At 40.2% G+C, this 17213-nt stretch overlaps 1 protein-coding gene and 1 non-coding gene across 3 annotated transcripts; one reads left to right on the top strand and one right to left on the bottom strand.

The window, feature by feature from the left end:
• Positions 1–938: 938 nt before the first annotated feature.
• On the bottom strand, positions 939–8902 carry LOC142986569 (uncharacterized). 2 transcript variants are annotated; one of them, XM_076135083.1, is made up of 4 exons: positions 8422–8902; positions 7886–8016; positions 2071–2164; positions 939–1755 (listed from the first exon to the last, which is right to left on the bottom strand). In XM_076135083.1, exons 2-4 carry the CDS (start codon positions 7938–7940, stop codon positions 1605–1607), a joined length of 300 nt encoding a protein of 99 aa, XP_075991198.1. In that variant the 5' UTR covers positions 7941–8016; positions 8422–8902; the 3' UTR covers positions 939–1604. The 2 variants fall into 2 exon arrangements, with proteins under 2 accessions (XP_075991198.1, XP_075991197.1); XM_076135082.1 differs by lacking the exons at positions 7886–8016; positions 8422–8902 and adding an exon at positions 6304–7591 and having other exon boundaries at positions 1618–1755.
• A 1593-nt stretch (positions 8903–10495) lies between these two features.
• Positions 10496–10568, top strand: TRNAD-AUC (transfer RNA aspartic acid (anticodon AUC)). The gene has a single exon. It is a non-coding gene; the product is annotated as a tRNA-Asp (tRNA).
• The last annotated feature ends 6645 nt before the right edge of the window (positions 10569–17213 follow it).

Genomic DNA, 17213 nt, shown 5'->3' with positions numbered 1-17213 from the left:
TCTGTCTGTCTGTCTGTCTGTCCTCCGTCTGTATGTGTCACTATCACGTAAAAACTACCGGATAGAATGCACTGAAATTTGGTATATGCATAGAATAAGTAGTGGAGCAGTTTCTAGGATACTTTTTATCGCATACAATTTCATAGATTTTTAGAAAATTGAAAAAAATACGTAGAAATCCTTTGAACCTGCGTTTCCCTAAAGAGACCATAGATGGCGTGCAATCCATCTCACAGCATTCGCATATAATATATATATTGTTAACGCGGTGCCGTCCGTATCGATACCTGTTGTTCTCACCAACCAATAGATGGCGCTATAGTCCCCAACACAGCATGTTTTTCCTAATTAATTTATTTTGATTGCTTTATTGCAAAAAAAACCCTTTGAAACAGGCTATAAATTGATAAGATTTTCAAACATACATTTTGTATGATATATTACACAAAAATGTTGGTTTACGTGGGTCCGGTGCGCTCGGGATAACCTAGATGGCAAACCGAGTAATTTCGTTTGTTGTCGTCGTTCGCCGCAACTAACAGATGGCGTTGTAGTTCGTAACACATAACCAAATTAATTGGTTGCATTAAGGAAATAAATTGGATAGATAAAAATAAACAACGGATGATATATAAAAAATAATAACGGGTTTCGGACGTATCATCGCAAGTATACATTATTACACGTGTGAAGAGCTCCGGCGCAGATAGGTCTGTCTGTACCAATAATAATATTCTGAATCCAGGCGGGTAAGCAATGGTCAGTCTATAATAAGGTACCTACCTATTATATTTTACAGTGTAAACTGGTACGGATACAGACGAGAGCGGGAAAGAAGGTAACCACAGAAAATCAGGCCTGCCTGAGCCTGTGTCAAACAAATAAGCAACAGTACGAAATTCACGCGAGCGGAGCCGCACGGGTCCGCTAGTTTATTATATAACTATAGTAACATAAGGCACTTATTTATTCCGTCGTTGCAGGGCACTACGTCTCAACACAACATACTATAATATGACACTATCAGATCTGAGTTTATTCTTTCAACAACATGATCGTAATTTGAAGATAGAGGCTGGATCGAGCATAACTCTATGACGTCAGTCCAGGGCATTACACTGCCGTGCCAGTACAACAGACTGTCGACATACAGTGCTTTTGCTTAACAGAATGCCCAATCTATTCCTTGTATTTGTGATCAACTTTTAATTATTTCAACACTTATTTAACAAAGCAAATAAAAGAATACAGTACAAAGTGTACAATAAGGTAACAAACAAACATTTTTGTCGACAGTGTTTTAGATTGACGTAATTATTATACAAGTATACACACATAACACCAAGCCTCTATGTACTGCACACACACAAAGGAAAGCCGCTAAACTTATAGTTCTTGAAGCGATCTAGCAATAGTTTCATCAAACACTTACACACCGACATACTACTGACTACCAGACAGATCTACTCTTTATGAAGATTCAAAAACGGTGAAACATTTGAACATTATCAGAAACATAAAATTGCATAGTTGGAGCATGTCGAGTGGCTGGCTCAGTAGGTGTTTGTAGTTAGTGAGTGCCCTACAACATGTAGTGTCGGGCTCTACCTAAAGTTGGCTCTGCTGGGCGGCGCCTCGGTCGGTTCCAGCACGATGCGCTTGAAGCACCCGTCCGGCAGCTGGTTCAATATGTCCTTGATGTTGTCCACCTCCAAGCGTAAGTGATCGTGCTCGTCCTCGTACTGTTTCATCCATCTGTTGGAGTATCACTTATTAGTAACAGCTTTCTGTGTTTCTCAGTCAAACGAAGGCGTATTTGTGTAAGTTTTGGACTTATGATCATTAAAATTTGTAATGCTAATCTTGGTATGCAGTAAATGTAGAAAGAAAAAATAAAATGGGACATAAGCGGTTAGGAACCGTGACGACATATGCAACGCAAGAACCCTTACATAACCATTAAATAAGACAAGGGAGCTTATTTATACTTAGTGGTCGTATGTGACTATCAATATACTTTGCCTTTCTTAACTAAACTACACATTCTTAGCAGTAAATCAATGAAAATACCTTTGATGATTATTCTTGGCGTCAGTCAGACTCTTGATATTTCTGTCAAAGTCGACCGCTCTGAGATCTTTCTCTGTTTTGTCCAAGCTTTCCTCTGTGAAAGAACGAAAAACAGAGCTGTTAAAATTAAAGCTTCAGAAGAAAAAACAGTTTTTCAAAAAACTACTACAGCGCCATCGGTCGGCCGGAAAATAAACTACAGCATGTTTGTACAGCACCATCTATTAAACAGATAAGTAAACTACAATATTTTTTGTTTAGCGCCATCTACAACATACTTACAAAACTAAGATGTGATCTAGTTACTGCTGTACTTACTTTTATCCGAACCACAAACGAAAGTAGGCACTTATGGTACTGAATGGCTGAAAGGTTATAAACCTTAATAACAGATGTCGCTTTGATAGACTTTTAGTGTACGTGGTAGGAAGTGAGGAATAATGATTTCACTCGGAAGTAAAAGTTTTTATAAAGTTTATTGATGGCATGTACACAACATAATAGTCTCAGCACAGAAGGATGATAGCATTAGATTTACGTTAGGCCGGAACATACAACATAGAACATATAGTCGCGGTTATTAAAGCGGCATGCGTCTCGCGTCAAACAGTATTCAGAGCGGACTGGTGAGGTCAACGAACGATTGCGCGGCGCATGGGCATTGGCCGGCGCTCGGGATAGTTCGGGTAAGTTCGGCTGCGTTGACTCCGCCCACTAGCGATCTCGCTAACTAATAACAGAATAGGTATGTTTGTCGACATGTAATATTTAATGTTACAATAATTTTGATTTTATTTTTTTATGTAATTTAGTTATACAATAGGTTAAGTTAGAATAATTTTATCTGTAATTAATTTTTAATAGTTTTAAGTTTTAGTTTTAAGTTCTATAAATATACATTTTAATATACAATAATAAATCCTTCTGATTTGAGAAGTTACACTACATCACCCCCCTCCAGAGACCGTCCTACGGGCGATAATAGTCAGGAAACCTAACTTTGCGTCCCGACCTGGTTCTTTTACTGGCATTATCATGTGAAAGTGTAGGTGTGTTTGATGAGTTTGGAGCTTGTGTATTATGTGTGATTGATTGACGAGGTATATTTGAAGTTTGTTGTGTGAGAGGTGTATGAGTTGCGTTTGGGTCATGAAGTATGTAGGCAGGTTTTAATCGGTCTATCGATACTGTTACCTCATTTCCTTTATAAAGGATCTTATAAACCTTTTCACCTCGCTTCAACACCTCATGGGGACCAGAATACGCTGGTCTAAGTGACCCTACCGTAGTGTCGTCCCGAAGAAATACGTGAGAAGATGTGGCAAGCTGTTTAAAAATAAATGCTGCACGACGTCCAGAGTGCTGATTGGTGGGTAACGGCTGGAGGTTCTTAACAAAACTACGTAGCCGCGACACATAATCGCATATATCAGGGATCTGCTCTTCTGCTTGCTCAAAAATGTCGCATGGAAGACGAAGAGGTTCTCCGTATAGCAGCTCAGCTGATGACGCTTTGAGGTCCTCTTTAATTGCACTACGGATACCCAACAAAACGAGTGGTAATGCATCCACCCAAGATGTACTGCCATGACAAACAATTGCTGCTTTTAGCTGCCTGTGAAACCTTTCAACTAAACCATTGCATTGTGGATGATACGCTGTGGTTCTACGATGCTGAAACCCGATTAAATGAGACAAATTTCTAAACAAAGCTGATTCGAATTGTCTCCCACGGTCGGTTATTATGTCCGTTGGACAACCGAAGCGTGCGATCCAACCATGGAGAAGTGCCTTAGATACTGTCTCTGCGGTAATGTCTGTTAACGGTACTACCTCTGGCCATCGCGTAAAGCGATCTACAGCTGTGAGACAATACCGGTAGTTTTGACATTCTGGAAGAGGTCCAATAAGATCAATATGGACAAAAGAAAATCTTGCCTTTGGAAGTTTAAAGGAACCTAAAGGAGTGGCAGCGTGCCTGGTTACCTTCGACCGCTGACATTCAAGACAACTGCGTACCCATAATCGACAATCTCGCTTAACGCCTGGCCACACGTAGCGATCGGACACTAGCGTGGCTGTAGCATTAGCGCCAGGATGACTAAATGAATGGACGCTGCTTATGACTTGATGTCTAAGGTGAGAAGGAACAAATGGTCGCAACTTGTCATCTCTGTCGTCACAACATAACTTTCCTTCAAGACCGGGGAAACTCACCATTCTAAGGCGTAGCGATGTGGTACCATCTAAAAGGGTCATCATTTCACTGTCCGCGTTCTGAGCTTCGAGCAACGTCTGCAGGTCAATAGCTTTCTCAACAGCTTCTATACGAGAAAGAGTATCAGCTACGACATTATCCTTACCTGAGATATGTTTAATGTCAGTGGTGAACTGGGAAATGTAGTCTAGGTGACGGAACTGCCTAGGAGAACAGTTATTCTTATGAGCATTGAAGGCAAAGGTTAAGGGCTTGTGGTCTGTGTAGATTGTAAACGCCCTAGCCTCAAGCATGTGACGGAAGTGCTTCACACTTTCATAAATAGCGAGAAGTTCCCTGTCGTAAGGGGAATACTTCTGCTGAGAAGGACATAACTTCCGAGAGAAGAACGCAAGAGGCTCCCAAGAATTTTCTTTCAGCTGCTGAAGGACGGCGCCGATCGCCTTGTCTGAAGCATCTGTTACTAAGGCTAACTGTGCGTCGCAAAAGGGGTGCGATAGCAATGTTGCCTTACAAAGACTATCTTTACAGGCGTCGAAAGCTTCCAGCTGTTCAGCTGTTAAATTGATTGGACATGAGCCCTTCACAGAACCTGTGAGAAGAGCATTAAGTTTGGTCTGATGAACCGCTGCGCTTGGAATGAATCGACGATAGAAATTTATCATTCCGAGGAATCGACGCAGTTCCTTGACTGTCCTGGGGATGGGAAATTTTTTAATGGCTTCAACTTTGGCTGGTAGTGGTTTAGTGCCCTGAGCAGAGATGCTGTAGCCAAGAAATGCTACCTCGTTAACACCAAAAACACACTTATTGACATTGATAACCATGCCATATTCCTGCAACCTGGTGAACAGCTGGTGCAGGTGCTGCCGATGAAGGGTCTCATTTGGAGAATGCACCAAAAAATCGTCGATATATGGGTAAACGAAATCCAGCCCCCGAAGCATTTCGTCCACGAAACGCTGAAAAGTTTGTCCGGCATTACGAAGACCAAACGTCATATAAGGAAATTCGTATAGACCGAACGGCGTAGTGATTGCGGTCTTCGGAATGTCATCCTCATGCACTGGAATTTGGTTAAAACTTTTAACCAGGTCTATTGTGGAGAACACCTTGGATCCAGCTAAATTGTGGGCAACATCATGAATATGCCTGATTGGATATTTATCAGGGACGGTGCGGGCATTTAACATACGGTAGTCTCCGCACGGACGCCAGCTGTTGTCCTTTTTTGGTGCGAGGTGAAGAGGTGATGACCACGGAGACTCAGAAGGCCGACAGGTACCTACCTTTAACATACCTTCAAACTCAGCTTTGGCTATTTTTAACTTGTCCGGTGCCAATCTACGTGGAGTCGATGATACTGGTGGCCCAGGTGTGGTGCGTATATGATGTTGTGTGTTATGTCTGGTGTTGCGATGTATGCCAGATGGATTAACAATTTCAGGATATTTTAAAAGAACATCATGATATACTGAGTTACCTACAATAGTTTTTATTGATAAAATATTTCCAGTAGCTAATGCAGGCAAACCCGGGGCGCAAAGTGTAGTGCTGGCGTCAATAAGGCGTTTATTGCGTATGTCCACAGTAAGATTAAAGTGAGATAAAAAATCAACGCCAATAATCGCCTTAGTGACGTCAGCCACAATAAATTGCCAGGTGAAATCGCGACGCAAACCTAGGTTTAAGTTTAAGTGTATAAAACCGTATGTACTAATTGTCGACCCGTTTGCTGCAGTTAACTCATAATCCGTTTTATGCCGATGTTCAAATAATGCAGATTTTGGATAGACACATACATCGCTACCTGTATCTATTAAAAAATTAACTTGCGAACGTTTGTCGGTAACGAATAAGCGACCCACATCTGGACAGCCGTCGGCCGCCATTACCGACTGCCCGCGTCGTTTCCCGAAAAGTCACACGGTTTTAAACACTTACTGGCCCTATTACCGAACCTGTAATGGTACCAACACAATGGGTACTTTTTATGCTCTGAAGCCGATCTTGACCTCGTGCGGTAAGGAGAGTGGTGACGTGCAGAACCATGCGGTTGTCGCCTCGACCTACTGCGGGATGATGCACGATGTGGTGAATGTGCTCGTTGCTCGTCGACCTTGAGAGCCAGGCGTTCCACTGTCTTCCTCAATGCAGCTATTTCAGAGCTGATGTCGCTGTTGCCGCTCGTCGACATTGCTGCCACGTTGCACGGCGTAACGATGTCATGCACATGGTCAGCTAGGTCAGCCAATTGCTCCAATGAAAGTGTTGGCTGTGAGGCAACCAGCGTCTGGATGTTGCTGGGTAGGCGCTGGCTCCAGATCGTCTTCACAAAGTCTGCCGGGACAGATGGTCCTGCCAAATCCTGCAAATGGCGCAGGAACTGTGATGGCTTCCGGTCTCCGAGCTCCTCGTGGGTTAGGAGTTGCCTCACTTTCTTCTCGTGAGAGGCCGAAAGTCTGCGTACGAGTTCCGCCTTTATTTTTGCATACTTGTGCCGCTCAGGGGGGAAGACGATGAGGTCCTTGACAGCTTTTGCGTGCACTATATCAAGGTTGTTGAGGACCTGGGTGAATTTCGCTGAGTCATCTTTAATGCCATATGTCTCGAACTGGCCCTCGAGTAGTGCGAACCATAGTTCCGGTTCCTCTGGAGAAAATGGTGGCACTTTAATCCTAAACCGCCGTATGTCCGATGTTGGAGGTACCGCGACATCACTTTTCATAGGAGATGGACGCGTCTTCTTGATCGGCCGCATAGTCACATGACTGCTGTGATGGGATTCACCAGTATGTACCGATTCACTGCTATCACTCATGTTCAAAACGGGGTCACCAATTTAGTGTACGTGGTAGGAAGTGAGGAATAATGATTTCACTCGGAAGTAAAAGTTTTTATAAAGTTTATTGATGGCATGTACACAACATAATAGTCTCAGCACAGAAGGATGATAGCATTAGATTTACGTTAGGCCGGAACATACAACATAGAACATATAGTCGCGGTTATTAAAGCGGCATGCGTCTCGCGTCAAACAGTATTCAGAGCGGACTGGTGAGGTCAACGAACGATTGCGCGGCGCATGGGCATTGGCCGGCGCTCGGGATAGTTCGGGTAAGTTCGGCTGCGTTGACTCCGCCCACTAGCGATCTCGCTAACTAATAACAGAATAGGTATGTTTGTCGACATGTAATATTTAATGTTACAATAATTTTGATTTTATTTTTTTATGTAATTTAGTTATACAATAGGTTAAGTTAGAATAATTTTATCTGTAATTAATTTTTAATAGTTTTAAGTTTTAGTTTTAAGTTCTATAAATATACATTTTAATATACAATAATAAATCCTTCTGATTTGAGAAGTTACACTACAGACTTGTGTTCCTGATGACCAAACGAAAAATATTTCCTGATTTTATCACTTTTAAGCACTGTTCACTAGTTGTCGGGTCAGGAACATCGTAGAACATGTGTGCCCAAGAGCATGTGTGTAAATATGTTGAAACGGAAGAGAAAGATGCGCAATTCTAGACCGAACAACAAAATGACTGCTTCAACATTAGTTGTCGAAGCTGCAATTTCTACTGCTCACCTCTTCTGTCAAGAGCTTGTGCGTCCAACGTGGGCAAGTTCTCCAGTTCCTCCATGATGACCCTCAAAGTCGTCCAGACCCTTGGTCACCTGCTTCTCAGCTTCCCTGGCGTCTGTGTTCGCTTGACCAACCTGGAACACGAATTTACTTAATTAAATAATCGAATGACGCACCGGACTGAATTATCTTCGTTAGTATCGGCTACCATGTAATGATTCAGAACGTGACACTTCTATAAAGTTTGTCATTTTGTCTAAATGTTACCAAAACTCAAATAGGAATGTTAAAAATTCGTCTTTGTAAGCAATGGCCGCTACCAATTTTATTTCCTTCAACGATCAGAAAATGTAACACATACTAAATAATAAAGCAATCTGATCAAAACAGACTACAATTGATTACTGACGCGTACCAAAGTACGTCGGAGCGTCAACGTCACACCGACTGCACGCGAGATCGGCGCCGGCGCGTCTCGATCCTGTGACGTCACTCACATCTCGTGCAGCGAATGCATTACCTACCTACTGCCTACTTACCACTAAGATATTGTTACTTATTAATCAACACTAATCACTTATCACTACGAGCACAGTTTAGGTATCTTGGAAACCGATGCACAATGTTTGCATTTGTTCGTGTTGAATGTGATCGCCAGCTTGACGGATACAAAGTTCTAAGCGCGCACCCTCGCTAATAACAAATCTCCCGCCGAATCCAGGGAACATAATATACCTATATGATGGGTATTAGGCACCGCGGAAACAACACAAACTCTCACTAGGTACCTAATAATGATAAACCATCAATAACACTATGGCGGGTGGGTATCGCAGTAGGTAAACACTTATCATTGAAATGTCTATAATACACAAAACAGTAGGCTACTATTACTATTTAATTATACTAAAAACTCAAATAACAACGATAAATAAGCGTCCTTTATGCGCAATGGCTAATGGTAACTTAAATTATTAGTTTTTAGTGCGCGGAATGCACCGATATGTGTGTCCAGTCACAAGTTCGGGGGGCACTGGCGGGATAGATCAAATGATCGAAGTATGAAGTACATCAAACGGTGCGGCAACGACGCGTGCGCCGTCCGCCCAGTAGCAGAGACGCTAGGTAGGATCATCTTTGGTACAAAAGATGGCACTAGTGCTACAAACTAGTAAAATTAAAAGGCGGTGTTAAGATTCTCCGCAGCAGAATGACTACCCGAGCGTGTCCTTGTTACGGTATGGTGGTAGAGGTAGAACATTCCGACATTCTTTAATACTTTTCTTGTATTTCAGGTTCCTAATGTTCTTTCCAGGTTGAAGAGGTTTAGCATCTTTATTCTATATTTTTGTAAGGCTCATCATGTCAACACGTGATGAGCCAATAATACTATAGTAACATGGTCCTGCTGTACAATAATATGATGCACTTAAAGCAAAAATTCCGATGGTAAGGTGGGTGGAGATATGAAAGAGCGTAGAAAATGATTGGATACCGGCGTATTGACGGGAATAACTGCCTCTGTGGCGCGGTCGGTAGTGTCTCAGGTTTGAATCCTAGGTCAGGTCAAAAAGTCTTTTCTGAGATTTTCTGTTTGAAAAATTCTCAGAAATTGCCCGGAGTTAGGAAGTTGAGGTCTTAGACCTCCGTGCCTCGGAGAGCACGTAAAGCCGTCGGTCCTGCGCCTGACCTCTCTCTAGTCGTGTCGGTTTAGCCGTCCCACCAGACTATGACAGTAAAGGAACTTCTTCTAACTATAAACAAAGTCCTGCACAGTCGCCTGGTTTCAATGAAACTGGCCGCCGTAGCCGAAATCGGCCAGGACGACATCATTGACGTGAACTAGGGACTCAGTTAGTACACGGCAGCGGCCGCGCCTAGCGACGACGAACACTATATTATGGCGGCGACGAAGCGAAGGGCGTGCCGTCCGACATGCATACATACGTCTTAAATATCGCTAATTGTATAAAAATATATTTAACATGTCATTATCCAAATTCTCATCAGTTTTCGAGCATCGCGCTCCGAAATAGTTAAAATGAATGTTTTTCAGATCATGAATGAGTGTCATAAATGCGAAACTTTGCTTTTGCTTAACTTCGGAAATAAATGACCTAGACTTGAAATTTTGTATTTTAATTATGTGGTTGTTGCTTACTGGATAACTAAAATTCAACAGCGTTCTAGTCTTATCCAGAGGTTCTCAAATAGAGGCCACGCTGAAGAACATTTCGCCGAATTTTCAGGCCCATGTGCGGGCCATATGCTAACATTGAGGCGCTGAAAACCATCTTTCATTTTTCTCTACGATGAACCGAATTGAAGATATTTGTGAAAAACGAAAAATGGGACCTTTAACCCCCTCCCCCCACGCCGGCGCCCCCCCTAGAGGCGGAGATTTTTAGTATGTTTATCTTCTAAGCATCCTGAACCAATTTCTGAAGTAATTGCTCAGGATCCCTCTCACGCACTCTACACTTGCTTTCTTGAGTGGACTATAGCTATTTATATTATATAAAAGGTACTTATAGACCATAAAGCCCCGACAACAGCGTTGCAGCGGATCGATAACAGACGAATGCTAACAAGTAATTCGAGGCTCCTTGTACAGTTTCCGTAGTGTAGTGGATAGCACATCTGCCTATCAGGCGGAAGGTCCCCGGTTCGATCCCGGGCGGAAACAGTGTCTTCTGCGCTTTCCTTTTTGTTGTGTATATTCATTATTTAATTTCTAATATGTTTGTTTTGGAATATTTTGATCTAGATTTAGCTTTTAGAATTTATATGGAACAAAATAGAGTATTTCAAAATAATAAGGAACACAATATAGTTTTGGGAGTCATTTGTATGGAAATGCTTCGACTTATTTTTTGGTTTTAATATTGGAACACTTAATACCTTTGTTGTTTTTGAAAAAAAGACTACCTACTTGTTCGTTGGTCAAATGCTATGCAATTTTGTTTAGAATAAGGGTATCTTTGTAAGAAGGTTATCTATTTGATTTTTTATACCTGAAAATAAGATAGCGTAAATAAGAAAAAGCGTAGTTCATAGCGCCTAGCAGAGTTTTTTCGCTTTAATCTCGTAGGCGTGCAAACCGTGGAATTAACTGGCTAGTCGGCCGCACGGAAAGAGTTTAACAGATTGAATAGATTTTGAAGCTCAAGCCAATATGACGAATAGCAAAAAGTCCGTAGTACACAATAAGCACATCAGGAGTGTAGAACATTTAGAAATTTCTTCAAATTACAATAAATTTTTAATAAATAGATCAGATTTTATTTTTTGTAGGATGGTAAGGTTATGCATACTTAATAATATTATGAAAAATCTCTCTCTAACACAGACAGTGATCTGACGAAAAAAATCTTCCTAATATAATGTTTTCCTGCGAAACGAAGATTATAAGAAATCATCAACGACAACGAACTCGCTGGTACAAGATAGTAATGAAGAAATAAGGTCCTTAAGGTAAAGCTCAAGAGCTAAGCTGTCGGTACTGGTTGTTTGAACATCAACGACAAACGTTAAGTGGTTAAGGAATACTTGGAACATGGAATATTGATAAACTCTTTGAGTTAAGAAGGAAATTCTGAAGAAGGAATGCTTAGTGAAAAAATACATTTTTGAAAGATAATGACTCCATATAGTTTAGTTTAACGTCCAAAGAAAATAATGTAACAACGTTGAACAAGTGCGAGTCGGAGACTTTGCATTCATTTGAGGAGTTGTAAACAACTCTTGTTGAGATGTTTTCCTTTACCATTAAAACAAGTGTTATTTCTAATACTCAGTCATTGGTGTATCGCTTTTGGGCACGAGCCCTCAACCACTCGGTTGAAAGGCGATACATAAAATGAATGCCGATTGTGTTGCTTAGTTATTATTATTATAATCACGGACTTAATATCGTCTGCAAAGTCTCCGATAGAAGCTGACTCACTTAAAAAACACTATATTAGTGATCTTGAATAAATTTGATTGGTATCTAGAAAAACCTGGCTATAAAATTGTTGCCCTTTTATAAATAATGCACTATATAAAAATATTCCTTATAGCCGTCATTCGTCTTGTTAACTTTTAAGCATTTACTCACGCGACTGACTGAGAATAGAATTTAATATTAAACTAATTACAACTATAAGTTCACGTTATTATGAGTTACTATCTGACCCGCGCAACTTCACTTGCGTCACATATGACAGAATGGGTCAAAATTTTCCCCGTTTTTGTAACATTTTTCGTTGCTTCTCCGCTCCTATTGGTCGTAGCGTAATGATATATAGCCCATAGCCTTCCTCAATAAATGGGCTATCTAACACTGAAAGAATTTTTCAAATCGGAGCAGTAGTTCCTGAGATTAGCGCGTTCAAACAAACAAACAAACTCTTCAGCTTTATAATATTAGTATAGATTAGTATTAGTATATATTAGTATATTAGTATAGATGTGTTCTTAGCACGTCTAATTTAATCAGTATTTTTCAAATTGCTGCATGCTATATATGAAGATAATAATAATCAAAATATTTTTAATATTCTTATTTGTAATTATAATGTCCATAATTATTTAAAAAAGTTGTACGCTCTTGGCATTATATTTGAAAACATAACCACACTTTAACTTGAAATGATTATAGATAATTCAAGTTAAAGGTGATTTATTTGTCAAAACTCATTACATATTTCATTATTATAAAAAAAAACTTCATGAAGCATTATTAGTAGCAACTTGTTTCAATACTTTCCGTTTTTATATGGCCTATAAGAAATAAGTTGATGGATTCGTAGTTGTAAAAACCAGCGTGAAAATGACCCAGCTTCTCTAAGTCATCAGAAAGTTTTATATATTTTACCTGACGGTAAGTAAAATTAATCAAAATATTCAAAAACTGTGTTTAATCTTGAGAATAAATGGAAAAAACATTAAATCGAAAAACCAAATAACTTGATTAAAATTAGTTAAGTATAACTTACACTTTTAGCGTGGACATTCTCTAGATAGGTAGCCGGAAATCTTTGCTTTTGCTTTGAACGGCACTTAAGCAGCCAGTCCTGATAGTTGCCAATTGAGATTACAGTCCATGAGCCATGTCAAATGCCTTCGGGCGTTTAAAAATCTTCGACACTAGGCTGACCATTAACCAAATGGAGAAAGAACGAACTTCAATGACTGGATAGAGTTACAAAATGTTTACAAGAAAGGTCCAAAATATTATCTCCGTTAATGAAAACTCGTTTAGAAAGTCTGTAGTCATTGGAAATAACAATGTAGCCATGAAAACTTAAGAACGGCCGCTGCAGCTGCCAATCATGTGTACCTTGTCATTATGGAGGTGGTAGCTTTGTCTGTTTTACACATACTTTTTAAATTACTAGTAGTCCGCTCAAAGAATACTCCAAAAGCGGGTGTATAGTGCGTGAGAGGGATCCTAAGCAATTTCTTCAGAAATTGGTTCAGGATGCTTAGAGGACAAACATTGGGGGGGCGCAGGAGTGGGGGGAGGGGGTTAAAGTTCCCATATTTTAGTTTTTCACTAATATCTTCAAAACGGTTCGTCATAGAGAAAAAGTGTCTTCTACATAATGAAAGATGATCAAATTGTCTACAATTTTTGTTCTACACACACATGTATAGGCAAAACAATTTGCTACAAATGATGTCCTCACAATTTTTTTTTAAGATGCATTCCAGTTTCCGAAATATCGCGAAAACAGCGTTTACACCCCTTTTTTGGAGATGGCGGCGTTACGCTTCTATTGACTTCTCACACAGTTCCCAAACATAAAATTCCGTAATCTAAAATATACTAAGCTCATGTAACATTTCAACGGACTACAATAGTTGTCGACCCTGCCACTTGTCTTGGAATTATGAACTAAAATATCTTTCCTAACCTGTCAAGAGCTTTTACGTCCAGCGTCGGCAAGTTCTCAAGTTCCTCCATGATGACCTTCAGACAGTCCAGACCCTTGATCACCTGCTTCACGGCCTCTGTAGCATCCGTTTTCACTTGACCAACCTGGAACATTAATTTACTCATTGTAAGAAAGGCATGAATGAGCAGAAGGACTATTTCTTACAGATATTACTAACATGTATTGTGTCTCAAGCATCACGTCTTCAGAACGTTTATGTTTTGCTCTTCGACTTTTCGCAACGTCCATGTTTGAGATATGGAATGGCCTCAGTCAAACTCTTGATTTTTTTATTCAAGCCCACCTCTTTGAGATCATTTTCTGCTTTGTACAAACGTTTCTCTGTAATAAACAAAAGCCACGTTAAGATTAGTTTTAGGTTTTTTTTTAAAATACGACTGCAACGTCATCTATTCGTCAAATTGATCAACTACCACATTTGTGTACAGTGCCACCTAATGGACACATTAGTGACTATCGGCATTTTTTGTATAGCGCCATCTACAGCACTTTCATAAAAGTATGATGTGTAAATGAAGCTTTGATAGCCAAATCAGGATCTATAGATCAAATGATCGAAGCACATCAAACGGTGCGGCGACGTCGCGTGAGCCGTCCACCCAGTAGCAGAGACGCTAGGTAGGATCATCTTTGGTATAAAAGATGGCACTAGTACTACAAAATAGTAAAATTAAAAGGCGGTGTTAAGATTCTCCGCAGCAGAATGACTACCCGAGCGTGTCCTTGTTGCGGTATGGTGGGAGAGGTGGAACATTCCGACATTCTTTAATACTTTTCTTGTATTTCAGGTTCCTAATGTTCTTTCCAGGTTGAAGAGGTTTGCCTTCCTTATTCTATATTTTTGTAAGGCTCATCATGTGATGAGCTAATAATACTATAGTTACATTACATGGTCCTGCTATACATAAAATGATACGCTTTAACCAGAAATTTCGATGGTAAGGTGGGTAGAGATATGGAAGAGCGTAGGAAATGATTGGATACCGGCGTGTTGACGTGAACTAGGTACTCAGTTAGTACACGGCAGCGGCCGCGCCTAGCGACGACGAACACTCTTTGGCGGCGACGAAGGGCGTGACGTCCGACATACAATGATGCGTCTTAGATATCGCTAATTGTATAAAAATATATCAAACATATGTATAAGCGAAACAATTTGCTACAAATTATGTTTTTTTTTAATTTTCTGTAATTTTTTTTCCAAGACGCATACTTAGTTTCCGAAATATCGAACAAAGCGTATTCACGCCTTTTTTGGAAATGGCGGCGTTAAACTTTTATTCACCTCTCACACAGGCCCCAAACATAAAATTGCGTTGTCTTAAATATTCTAAGCTCATGTAACATTTCAACGGACTACATTCGTTCTCGACCTTGCCACTTGACTTGGAGACTTGAACTAAAATATGTTTCCTAACCTGTCAAGAGCTTGTGCGTCGAACGTTAGCAAGTCCTCCAGGTCCTCCATGACGACCTTCAAGTCGTCCAGACTCTTGGTAACCTGCTACTCAGCCTCCGTAGCATCCGTCCCTGTTCACTTGACCAAACTGGAACATCCATTTACTCATTGTAAGAAAGGCATGAATGAGCAGAAGGACTATTTCTTACAGATGTATTGTGTCTCAAGCATCACATCTCCAGAGCGTCTATGTTTTGCTCTTTGACTTTCCGCATCGTCTTTGTTTAAGATATAGAATGGTCTCAGTCAAACTCTTGATTTTTCTATCCAAGTCCACCTCTATGAGATAATATTCCGCTTTGACCAAACGTTTTTCTGTAATAAAACAAGCAAAAGCCATGTTTTGTACAAAGTTTTATCCGAATGTAATTCTTTTCAAAATCATCTGCAACACCATGTATTGGTCAAATTGATAAACATTTATGTACAATGCAATCTATCGGACACATTAAGTAGAGTATGGCCCAGCGCAGACAGAGCGGAATAAGGCCCAGCGCAGACAGACCGGAATAATCCTCGTGCGGTCTCGAGCATTTTCTTTACGGCTCGCGGATGCTCGAGCATGCTCGCGACTGCTCGAGCCTGCGCGAGGAGAGCGTTCTAGGTTACCATTCTACATAAACAGGCCAGTTTATCGTGAAAATTCATCAACGATGGTGGACTGGGCCATGATTATAATTGCTCTTTTGGCTGAAGAAGAATAAAAATGACGTTCTCCCACTTTAAACTCAGTAACAACATTGAAATTTTTCGTACGATGCCGGCGTCGACGCGATGCCGCGCGGAGATACCCGCGCATCCTCGAGGACGCGCGAGCATTTTTGTCAGGTTTAAGCACTTTTGCACTTTATTTTAATAATTTTTAAAGTTCATTTTCAAGTGGGTTAAAATAATCCTCTCCGCTGCGCTCCTCTCGGTCTGCGCTGACCCTATCGCCGTTCTCTATTTAGCGCCAACTACATCACATTCATAAAACTGTTATGTGCAAATGTAGCCTTGATAGCCTTGTGGTTTCGATGTAAAAAATATCTTTATTTTAGGACTATAATATATTAACTGTAAACACGGTTTGGAGTCTCTGTCCCTGGCTTCATTAGCGCGATCGCTGGCGGAGTGTGATGCTCTGCAACCTTCACAATAAAATTATACAAACCGTTATGTTATGACAAGAAATGTTGTTTTAATAATAAAATAACACTTACCTATGACATGAAACTGCTGCGTCAGACATAGGTACTTTTAGTTAGGCTTTATTTTAGTGTAAACTGTAATGTAGCTCGTACTGTAAAAAAATGTAGTCAGATCACATGTTAAGCTAAGCTCCCTACTATACATATCTAACCTTAAACGCATAGGGCCTAGATACTATACTTAAATGGTGACTAAATACTTGTTGCATTTTGACGAAAGTCTAGAATTTGTAAACTCTTTATGTGCGGCTGACACATTATAAATCACGTATTTCGAAAATACGACTCTTCAATACAATATAGGTGCCCTTGCGCTTCGCTTGGCTCGTCGTGGCGAGGACACTCCGGTGCCTCCAGATGTTGACATGAATTCTAAATTTGTGCTGAACCCAGTGTTCAACAAGGAAATACAAAAGCAAAAACCTATAATCTATGTACAGATCTAACACACAACATAGAACTAAGGTAAGCAGAGAGAATAACGTGTCTTCTATGTCACTAGAACATGCGCGCTCTTTACACTATTTATATAAATCATACTTACTTCCAATGACAACGTAATAAAACAAATAAAATACATAACTCGTGTCCATGTTTTATTACAAATAAATAAGCTACAATACAAATTATATTACTCACAAAATTATTCTTTCAGTAAAAGAAATATAAAAATTATAGTAAAAAATATCTAAGATAACACACATAATCGTCAATTCTTTGGCGAACATCAAAAGGGAATA

Source organism: Anticarsia gemmatalis, chromosome Z (assembly GCF_050436995.1).
Source record: "Anticarsia gemmatalis isolate Benzon Research Colony breed Stoneville strain chromosome Z, ilAntGemm2 primary, whole genome shotgun sequence".
NCBI classification, from domain to species: Eukaryota; Metazoa; Arthropoda; class Insecta; order Lepidoptera; family Erebidae; genus Anticarsia; species Anticarsia gemmatalis.
Note: the sequence above shows the minus strand (reverse complement) of the source record. Positions and strands in the feature narration are given on the sequence as shown.